Source organism: Ctenocephalides felis, unplaced genomic scaffold, assembly GCF_003426905.1.
Source record: "Ctenocephalides felis isolate EL2017-DRISC unplaced genomic scaffold, ASM342690v1 CF-g0.4_SCAFFOLD_00845, whole genome shotgun sequence".
Classification (NCBI taxonomy): domain Eukaryota; kingdom Metazoa; phylum Arthropoda; class Insecta; order Siphonaptera; family Pulicidae; genus Ctenocephalides; species Ctenocephalides felis.
In genome coordinates, this window is record NW_020536999.1 from 67,484,753 (window position 1) to 67,496,686 (window position 11,934).

The following is an 11,934-nucleotide window of genomic DNA, read 5'->3' on the forward strand; positions in this document are numbered from 1 at the left end:
CCGATTTATGAAGTAATTATGAAAGCGTGAAAGACTATTGATGGTCTTCCTCCTCTATCGTTTTTTTTTGCGCCGTCGAGAATTTAACTTTTCTCAAAGAAATAGAAAACAAAAAAGAAAGAAAAATAAATTTGAAAGAAAAAATAACGTTTCGAAAAAAAAGTTACCTAAAACTAAGGCTTAAGGTACGGTTACTTAAGTCGTACTGCGGTCTAAGTATTATAAATTACCACGTCTGGTACCGTTTAATAGAACTATTTAATTAAGTAAGCAAACTTTTACAAATGAAAGGCTTTGTCAGACTTTGTGAAACAGAAATATTTAAAAATATTGTAATATTTCTGCTAATATTTTTGGCTCAATTGTAAGCCTATTATGGTAAGAATATGATCCTGTAACTGTTTCCATAATATTGTTTAGTTATGTCACTAAATTGACAATCGTTTAAGAATATTTAAGTGCTAGAATTTGTCTTGTTTGTCATTAGTTTTAATATTAAACTTGGAAAACTTTGCATTTTAAGTTGTACCTATGGAAAATTCTTTACTCACCGGTTTAATATAGAGCTTTTCATAGATTTAAAAACAATATTTTTTTTAACACAAAAAATAATGAATATTATTTTTTATATTTTTTATTTTATTTTTATTCTGCAATCTATAAAAATAATTATATTTAGCAGAGAATGCTGACAAGTGTTTACAATTGGTTGTTTACAAATTAGCACATACGCCCAGTGGTGTATCTACTATAGTTAATATATAAAAAAGAAAAAACTAAAGACAAATATAGAGAAAAAAAATATAAATATAAAAATAAACTATAATAAATCTCGAGGTATTTTCCTTTTGAGCCTGGTCGGCTGGCCTTCCTGGTATAAGTTGCATGCTAGTTGGTTTGGATGTGCGTCAATTCTATTCTTATAATTACAGGCAAACATTGATATATGTTCTTGAATTGTAGGTATACCCGTGTCTTTGTGGAGAATCCATGTTGGCGTGTAGTGAGGAGCGTTTAATATTTGCCGCAGGAATTTGTTTTGTGCTCGTTGTATTATGTTTAAATTGCTCTTTTTAGCAGTACCCCAAAGTTGTAATCCGTAGGTCCACACGGGTTTGATCACAGCCTTATATATAAGTAATTTGTTGTAAGTTGATAATTCTGATTTTCTGTTTAAGAGCCAATAATAATTTTTGAAGATTAGATCTATTTGTTGTTTTTTGTTCTTTATGTGTACTTTCCAGTTGAGTTTCCTATCTAAGTGAATGCCGAGATACTTTATTGATTCTTTGGACGGAATAATTTCATCGTTGAGTACAACTGCTGGGCAAGTTTGGGTGCGAAGCGTGAAAGTTATATGGACTGATTTTGTGCTATTTACTTCTATCCTCCACAACGAAAACCATTTCTCAGCTAAGCTGAGATGGTGCTGAAGGCTGTTGGAAGCTGCAGTCGGATCTTTGTTTGTGGCGATGATGCACGTATCATCAGCAAATGTGGCTAAACTCGTGTCAGTTGAAGTTGGAAAATCAGCTGTAAAAATTAAAAATAGTGTTGGGGCGAGGACACTCCCTTGAGGCACTCCAGAATTAATTTCGGTAATATTTGAGTCCGTATCGGCGATGCTGACAAAAAAGTTTCTATTTTGTAAATAGGATTTTATTAATAGGAATAAAGAATCTGGTAAACATCTTTTAACTTTATACATTAATCCGGTATGCCATACTTTGTCAAATGCCTGCTTGAGATCCAAAAAAGCCGCAGAACAGTACTCTTTATTATGCAGCGCATTGTTATTACGTTTATTATTCTGTGAACTTGCTCAATTGTTGAATGTTTGTCGCGAAACCCAAATTGATGGTTCGGAATAAAACTTTGTTCTTGTAGGATTATTTTAATCCGTTGAAGAATTAGCTTTTCAAATATTTTCGATATGCAAGACAATAAACTTATCGGCCGGTAGGAAGATAATAGATAAGGGTCTTTACCTGGTTTCACTATAAGGATTATTTTAGCTCTTTTCCAAGACTGCGGAAAAGTTTTCATTCTCAGTATAGAGTTATATATTATTGTGAGCATTCTAATAGCTTTTCTTGGAAGTTCTTTAAGCATTTTAATAGAAATCCGGTCTGGTCCAGGTGATTTTCTAGAATTTGCTTTTGCAATTTCTTGGGTTACTTCAGCCGCAGTAAAACGATTAACATCATGAGTCACTAGCGACGGTGAATCCTGAAGAAAATCATAAATGAATTGTTCATCATTAGAGTTGCATTTACGTGAAAATGGCTGAAATGTGAGGCGCAGGTGTTCGGCGAATGCATTAGTTTTTTCTTCTGGACTTCTTGCCCATGAACCGTCTGTTTTTCTTAAAGGAGGAATTGGTACAATTGGTCTTTTCAATTTTTTGGTTGCTTTCCAAAGAGAATAATTTGTTTCACTACTTGCAGAAAGATTATGTAAGTAGTTTTCAAAAGAAATATTTTTATAATTTATTATTAAATTTTTCAGGTCTCTGCATGCACTGTTAAATTTTCTTTTATCTTCCGGTGATCTAGTTATTTGCCAAATTCTTCTTAATTTCCTTTTCTGTGCAATGATTTTTTTAATATCTATGGGCACAGAGTGACTGTGATTGTGATTTAGAATAGGAGTCGATATTTTAGCTGCTGCAATTAATGTATTTGTGAAGTTGTTGATACCGATATTCAAATCATTCTCACTTTTTAATGGAATATTACAGTTAATGGTGTCTTCGATGTATTCTTGGAAAAGAAGCCAATCGGTAAATTTGTTTGTAAGCGAACTCATGACTTTGGTTGGAGTATTAGTGGAGTATTTAAGAATTACTGGTGAATGATCAGAACTGAGATCCAGACTTGAATTTATTTCAACACTCTCGTTTTTAATATTTTTGGCTACAAAAAAATCGAGGAGGTCTGGAATTTTGTTCAAATCAGTTGGCCAGTATGTGGGCTCACCCGTAGAAAATGTCCGAAGATTATTATTATTTATTGTATTATACAACTGACGGCCTCTAGGTGTTATTAGTCTAGATCCCCAAAATGTGTGCTTTGCGTTATAATCACCTCCCGCAATAAACAAATTTCCAAGGCTGGTAAAAAAAGTTGTAAACTGATTTTCAGTAATAATGTGCCTTGGCGGACAATAGATTGCCGATACTGTAATTTTGTGAGTCATTAGGTCAATTAAAACATTTGTCGATTGTATGTAGTCAGTATAAAAAGGTTCTGTCTCGTAATGTCTTATGTTTGACTTTATGATAATGGCAGTGCCACCGTGAGGTCTGTCGTCCGGGTGATTTGTGGTATATGTGTGATAATTAGGAAAACGAATATTGTGATTTGTCTCGGTAAAATGCGTCTCGGAAATTAGCATAATGTCTACGTCATTGGTAGTTAAAAATTGTTTGAGTTCATGGACATGATTGCTCAAGCCGTTCGAGTTCCATATGCAAATTGTTAGTTGCATAGACATAATTATTTTTTATTAGATAAAATTGTTGTTAGTAAATTAAGCATTATGCCCATTTGTTCTGTCAATATTTTAATCATGTTTTTAAGTTCTGTTAAGTCATTACATTTATTGTTAGTATTGTTTTCAGAGTTACTATTGTTTATTGAGTTCGTTGAGTCAGTAGGTAAAGTTGTGTTGTTTCTAGTAATATTGGAGTAAGTTACGCCCGGTCTTAAAGTAGCATTTGGTTTTAAATTTTGCACATTACTTGTTTTCTGACGTAATGAAGTGTTTTTTTTTTCAATATATTCTTTATAGACGTGACAGCCTTTATAGTTAGCAGGGTGATTTTCATTACAAAGGACACACTTCACTTGGTCGACCTTTTTTTCCCACTTGCATTTTTCTGTCAAGTGATCTTGAGCGCATTTAACGCATCTGGGGGTGCGGTGGCAATAATTTCTGGTATGACCATACCTTTGGCAGCGAGTGCACTGAACAATTTCTCTAGAGAACCTCTTTGCCTCTATTTCTACTTTAGTTTTATATAAAATAAAAATCAATTTTATAAAAATCTTTATTATTAGGCTGTTGTTCAAGCTCAATTAAAAACATGTTCAGAGGGAATTTTGAGATTCTGCTTTTAATGTTCTCAATACGAACGACTTTGTGACCTAACTGTTGTATTTCATTTTTGAGCATATCTGTATCCGTGCTGAAATGTAGGTTTTTAACCACTATTTTGAACGTTCTTTTACATTTCTCCTGGAAAGAATGCATTTGAGTACCCCTCTCTTTCAGAAGTTTGAGAATTTTATTGTAAAGTTTAGCATTATCAAGATTAACTCTAACCCTAGTTTCGTCAATAACTTTTATTTGATAAAGATTTTTTGCTTCACATTCTAAGAGTTGAGCTAATGGTTTGATATCACGTACCTCATGTATAAAAATTGGCGGCGGTCTGTTAACTGGGCTGCATTTATCACTCGAGTCTTCGGTATTAGGATTAGCTAAAACTTCATATATATTGCTTGTGGGAGTTGGGTTTAGCCAGTAGTTCGAATTTGAAGATGTTTTTTTGCATGTTGATTCTTCATTTAAATTTCTTTTGAATTTTTTGTTTCTTACTTCAAAACCATTCTGAATCCTTACTGGTGGTTGCTTCTTGATTAAATTCATTTAGGGAAATTGAGTCATTTTTCTGATGTAAAGAATCTTCTTCAACAATATCTGTATTAGACCTCTTATACTTGTTAGCACTCGTATAGACCTTTTTCGGTTTGACTGGGGAGCATTCTAAATCCATCTGATCGGTATCCGTATTTAAAATTTTTGACATTTTCAAGTAAAAGTTATTAATTCCCCCGTAGGGGAATATTTCTCTATTACGTACTCACGCAGGAATGTTTCTATTCAAATTTTTAGACCAAAATCATAAAATTCCTGCAAGTTATTTGCAAATTTAATAAATTTAATATTTCTCAGTATTATGAATGTCACAATATGAAAAATAATGAATAAACCAAGTTTCCTAACTTTTGTTCAAATTGGAATTCACCAAGTGCTTGGATCCAATAACGGCTAAATGAATTAACCATGAGTCAAAAATTCAATAAGAGCCAAAGATTTCTTTTTAATTTAATTGCACTGTGAGTTTGGCAGGTCGTGTAAAATAAAAATGGAAGTTAGCGGTGAGATAAATCGAAAATGTACAGGTTTTTAGTAAGATTTGCTTGTCAATTATGTATTTATTTTTGAACATAAAAAATTCATTATAAAATAAAAAGACAAATATATCGTAATTCTATCAATTATGAAAGCACTAAACATTGTAGCATTATTTCCTTGCGACTCAAGCTGTCTAATCTTTTATATAAAAATGGAGCTCTCGATCAAATGATTCGGTAAAACTCGAAAACGGCTGAACCGATTTGGCCAGTCTTAGTCTTGAAAAATTCGTCCCAATCCAGAGATGGTCGGAAAGGTGAGATATTATTTCCAAATCGCGTAGAAACTTTACATTTTTAATTTGAAAATTTTTGTAGAAGCGTAATTTGAATAAAACAATGGACGGTGGCTAATAGATGAAATGTCAAACGTTTTTGACAGATGATGTTCATTTACGTTTAATAGGATGTTTTACGTGATTATTATTTAATTATGATTAAATTGTAGTAAGTAGTTTTGTTTGTAGTTTTATTTATATACTAAAACGTTAGTAAACGGGCCGCAAGTGTTACTAGAGACTCAAAATATCAACTTTTTTGAAATGTTAATATGAAAATGCACTTTTTGGCATATTTTTCTCAAACACGGTGCTCTGAAAGATCGCATTTGTATAATTATATACTCCTTGGCATTTATGAAACATTTTCTAGGTTATATTATTTTTTATTTATGTTATTTAAATTCAGAACCAAAATTTGGTATTGATCAAAGGGACATTTTGTCGAATAACACTTTCCCAGTTATAATTTCCCAGAATTTATCGAAGAATAGATGGTAATATATGAAAAGTAAAAAAGATGTATAACCAGCTAAAACCTTGATTTGAAAACGGTAATTTTTGAAATGGGGGAGATAAACGGTAATCTTTGAAAATCCATAATAAAAGTATTTTCTTCCGTTGGTAGTTTTTAAGCATTAGTTAAAAATGCAATTATTTTGTAAAATGCCTTTAAATTATAATAAGGATTTAAACCTTTTTGTCACCTACCCGTTTCAAGTTACCCCGCCTATAGGGTAAAAAGGTCTAGATAACAGATTTTTAAAAGACATCAAAAAAGCACATTTCTACAATGATGAAGTAGAAGGCAGTTTACTTGCACGTAGTCAGATAATTGTTTGTTTGATATGTGTTATTTGTTGTGATATAATTGTTATGGTTTTCACAATATAGTTTTTATTTGCTGAAAGTCAAATTGGACCTTTGTGCCTCGCCCTGCTCTACATATATACTTTTTATTAAATTTACTTTAATTCATCGAATGTTACTTAAAACTTTTCAAAAAGCAGGTCAAAGAAGAAATACTTAATTCATTTTCTATCTTTCCTCGCAAAAATTTGAAAATTTTGTATAAGCTCAGTAGTATTATTTACAATTATACACAAAATCCCAAATCCAAAAAGAATCTGAAAAACTTGAAACGTAATCAATAAGTCAAAACACCAAAAATGACTTGGATGGATTATAATGTTTTTTATAGAAAGTGTATAAAACTTCCAGTTTAATTGTATAGACAAAATATAGACAAACTAACGGCGATTATTGTTTTTATAATACCTCATTGTTTGTAGCATTCAAACAACACATCCTTATACACTTGAAGTATTAATATTTTTGATTCTCTAGAAATTGTTTAGAATATACCTTACTTACTTACTTAGCAAAACAACGTTTGCCGGGTCAGCTAGTTCTATATAAAAGTATAAGTTGCCATTGGAATTATCTTCAGTTATATGTCTATATAATAGACATATCACTGAAGAGTCTATATAGTATTTAAGCCGATTTTTTTTTCAGATCCCTGAGCGGCTCGAACGATTCACCATTCGAACCTGAACCGATCGTAGATGCCGAAGAACGTGAACGTCTTGGAATGCTGGCACAACGCGATTTTTTAATCAGGAGTTATGGATTAGTGGAGCATGTGAGTTGAACAATGTTAAATCTATTTAAAAGGGACCTACTTATATTAATGTTCTACAAATTGTCTTAGAAGTTTAGGTTTCCAAATGGATGATCAATTTCAATGTTTCAAAAAGTCGATTTCCTTCAAGTTACGATGCCATACTCCGCTTTGTATCATTTTATGACTATCATAAATATCCACTTCATAAAAAGATTTATAAAATATCATTTTATTGGCACTAACTGTAGGTAGTTAAAAGGAGGCCAATAAATGTACATATTTTTTTTATTATTTAAGATCTACTTAGCCTTAGAAAAGACTGGCTCTTTGCGTCAGAACGACGAGCGTAAGTACGGCATGTATGCTCGTGCTCAGCAGCAACAACAACAACAGGTGCACAATCAACATCTGCATCAGCAGACAAATCAACAAAATCAGCAGCCAGCCCCACTCGGAACCATTCCGATTACTGGTGCTCAGACGGCGAGATCGGCGGTTCTTCCAGCCACTAGACAAAGACACTCGAGAACCTTGTCTCCTGGAAGCACTAAAGCTGCGAGTGTAAGTATTATACGATAAGATACGAATTTATATATATATATATATATATATATATATATATATATATATATATATATATAATGGGTAGTGCTGCCCTAGGGCAGGTCCGTGAGCTGAGTTAAACTCCAACTCGATTCAGGGAAGAAGTAGTGTGAGAGTTTTTCCCATTTCCATTTCACACCGCAGTGCCCGAGATGGGCTTATTTTCAATTGGAAACATATTTTGATCTATATTTTCAATTGAACATGGACATCGCGCTGCCCGATGTCAGGTTGCCAGAGCGGGGAATCGAACGCGCGACCCTGTCCTATATATATATATATATTATATTATATTATATTATATTATATTATATATATTATATATAATTATATTTTTTAGTTGAGTTCCAGGCCGCAGCATGGAACGGCGCGTGTGCAGCATTCTTCAAGTTTAAAGGTAGCGATAATGATGGTTCAAGCTAACGATTTTATTAAACAAATTAGATTAATACTAATTTAATGGTAGCACTCATGTGATACGTTGTTGAATAATCTTGTACAATCATTTTACTTTATTCGATAATTTTATGTAAGCCTAATTAGGACATGACTACAAGTCAATGGTGCGATGATCCAAACAGTCGGCTTAGCTCTAAATATTATTTAGCCATCCGAGAACGAATAAGAAACAAATTCTTCGTAAAGACTAACTACTTTAATGTTAATTTTTGTAAAAATGTATATTTGAGTTTCTATTTATATCTACGAATACAATCAACCCTCTATAACGTGATGAGAACGTACTAAGTAATGCGGAAACTGTGCTATAAAAAACTCGGATTTAACCCACCCATTTCGTAGCGCGTTTTATGGATAATCGGCTATATCGCGTTATAAGAAACTCAGCGTAAGTACATTTCAAATCATTCATACCGCGTAATATAAAGACGAATAAAATACACGATCGATTATAAATATTTTTATTGAATTGAAGAGTTTGTATAAAGATATGATGAAAAATATATATATGATGAAAGATATGATAAATTAATTTAAATTTTAATACATCAAATATAGATAAGCCGTTGGTTTGTTGAATAAGATAAGCCAACCGCATCGTTGAACAATAAATTTGAATGCAACAGAGGTTCTAAATCTTCAGTCAAATTTATCCCTTTTAAATTTGGAGTCTACTGTATTTTCTTATTTTCATTTTCTCGTACACTTGAGGCAGGTGCATCAATTAATTTCTTCATTTTTCCTCATTTAAAGTGACATATTGTAAAAGAACGAAGGGTCGAAAGTAAAACTTATTCTAGCTTACAATATCTAGTTACAGTGAACCCTCCATTAACGCAACCAATGCGTAGCGTGTAATATGGGAATCGTGCTATAAAAACCTGGATTTGTCGTGCAATCCAGACTAATTTGTAGTGCGTTCTATGGAAAGTTGTTATCTCGTTGTATGGGAATCGTGCTATATGAAATAACTAATTAGTACAAATCGCAGATTTGTTTATTTACCTGAGATGCCAAACAAAAAGAAAACATCAAGCCAGCTTCGATGTTGGCCAAATTTTCCTGTACCTGCTTTTTTACTTTACGCATTACGCATGCCTTCATGCGTCGAATTATTCGAAGTCGGATCGAATCCCGATTTATAATGTATACAGATATAAAAATGATTTAGACTTAAAAAATTTTAAGTGGTAAAATGCTATACTAAATTCCAATCAAAGAATTTAAAAAGTAATACATTGTTTTATGGAATTGAAGAGAGTATTTTAAAAAAATAGAGCAAAAGCTAAAAAAGCGATTTTAGTTTAAACTAAAAAACTAGTACTAATGTCCGTGAAAGTTTGCCAAAGTCAAAAACTCATTCATAGGTTGCGTGGAAGGAACACGTTAACCATTTTTGGCTCCGCGTAGTATGGGAATCGTGTTTCCATAGTACTGGTTTAACGGAGGGTTGATTGTACTAGTTTTTTTTCTACCGCGCGGAAGAAACGTATGGGCTGTTTCCTATAACGCGCTGTGAGAGTAACGCGTTATAGAAAAGCTTTCGCAATTTTAGCTCCGCATAGTATGTATATAGTGTATATATGGAGGGTTGTCTGTATTTGTTTTTGTTTTTGCATTCAAGTTTATACAAAATAACATTCTAATTTTTGTGATAGTATAATATTTCATTCATAAATATATTAAGATATAATTATATATTGCTGAGAACACTCACTGAGTGATTTTGCATAGTGTAATACATTTATTGTTAAACGATGACACCATAAATCTAAAGATTCGTTGTTAATATCGTATTTTACACATTTTCATTAACAATGCACGTTTGGATTTATAATAAGCTGTGATTTAGAATTGTGATATTTAAGATTTTCCCTTAAATATAATTGACATAATAAGTTGTTAGCAAAAATGTAACTGCACAACTTTAAGCGCTTTTATACATGTGATTGTTTCTGCTTATCTTTAACTCTTCTATAATAAGATGTTAAAAAAAGAAAGTTTTATCGTGTTAATTTGAGTGATATTAGGTAATTTACTCATAAAAAATTCTTAAGAAACTTTAATGAACACTTGATTATTTGATACAATTATTATTAAAATTACTTATAAGTAAAAGTGTGTTACTGATCCTTAAATAAAAAATTGTTTTTTCATGACTTAGATCGATATACACATATTATCAACTAAGTATTGGAAATTGTTTCATAAAATCCTAAAAAATTGCTTAATCATTAAATTTTTATCGCCTTTAAAATAGACCCTATTTGAATAATGGACATATGCCAACAATTAATCCAATCTCCAAAGCTCTTTTTAAAAGCCTTTAAAAGGATCTCCTTCGGCACCCTAATTTTTACTTAGTGGCATCTATCGACCCAAAGCGGTTCTAACAAGTGGCAATTTATGTTTTGGAAAGAAAAAAATTTATAGGATGATAAATCTAGTGAATACGGTGGTTGTTCCATGATATTTTATGAGTTTTGGCGAAAAAAGCGTTTACAATATGGGTCTTATGGGAAGAAAAAGTTCAACACTTGTGGAACGTGTCGAACAGCAAATTTGATGGTGTAATTGATTCGTCAGATTCGATAAGGTCAAAAGCAGAACATCATTTAGGTCCTTAGAGCCTAAATGATGGTTTTGCAGTACCATTTCCTCGATTGAGGCAACGTTTTCATTCATTGGAGACTTGGATGGACGTTCAGATTTTTCACGACTCAGCTTTCTGCCAATGCCTTATACCACTCAAAGCCAGAATTTTTTGAGAAAGTACAGTTGCCATGGGTTTATGAATAACATTCAATGATTCAACGTACAAAATTTCGTTCAAAACACAAAATTAAGACAAACCCTTTGTTCAAAAATTTTGTTCATTGTAATGATTGCCAAACATGATTGTAGTTAACCGACGTAGTTGAATGCAAATAACAAAATACTTAACTGAAGATGATCAAATTTCTCCGTAATATTAAGGACAGTTGTATCAACATCTCAGCAAAAAAAATTAACATATACACGGCAGCCTCTTTCTAAAAGAGCAATTCCCGATAAATAGTTGATAGTATAACTAATATGTTAAGTATTGATGAAATGAATTGATGAAATCGACGGCTTTGAAAATTTCTGACAATTTTACAATACTTGTTAATTATATACATAAAGTCGCAAGTATAATAAAAGTTACTAACATATATTAACAAAATTGTTTTTAATTAACCTTCCAGTACTACTGGCTTACACAATTGTGTGATACAAAGCCCAAGCAATAATTCAACAAATTTGGCCAAACACCTAAAGCGGCCAATGAATAAATGGTGCGATTAATTTCACTGCCCATTGTTCCCTTTTAACAAGCAACGTTGTCAAATTTATCGAATTATTGTTATTATTATTTAGAATAAAAGTATCATTTTGTGTTTCTTCTCATCATTACCCATCTAATAATAGCATCTCTGAGTCTACAATGCAACGAGTTGCCCATGTACGTAAGAAAGTGGCAGAAATCGACATGTCGGGAAGTAACCAATTCTCTTCCAGCAAACACCAACAGTCTCAATTTGTTAACAGCAGAGCTAAGGAACATTCAACGTCGTCCACTAGTGTTCCTCAATCCTCAAGGGGCTGTCAATAGAAAGACGATAGCATTGGATATCAATAAAGTTTTACCAGAAAAATTGTAAGTAGATACTTTTTTGATTAACCATAAATTAATTGATAAACGAATAGCAATAGATTGCTCAGGCTTTTGGCTCGTGATTTTTTT

General features: G+C 32.2%; 1 protein-coding gene across 1 annotated transcript in view; it reads left to right on the forward strand.

Moving 5' to 3' along the window:
* LOC113387636 (tubulin polyglutamylase ttll6-like) overlaps window positions 1-8,169 on the forward strand; it is an 83,315-nt gene extending 75,146 nt beyond the window's left edge. Inside the window, 3 exon segments of the mRNA XM_026624994.1 lie at window positions 6,998-7,124; window positions 7,404-7,667; window positions 8,050-8,169. Of these exon segments, the coding sequence (XP_026480779.1) occupies window positions 6,998-7,124; window positions 7,404-7,667; window positions 8,050-8,169 (511 nt within the window).
* Window positions 8,170-11,934: the final 3,765 nt, after the last annotated feature.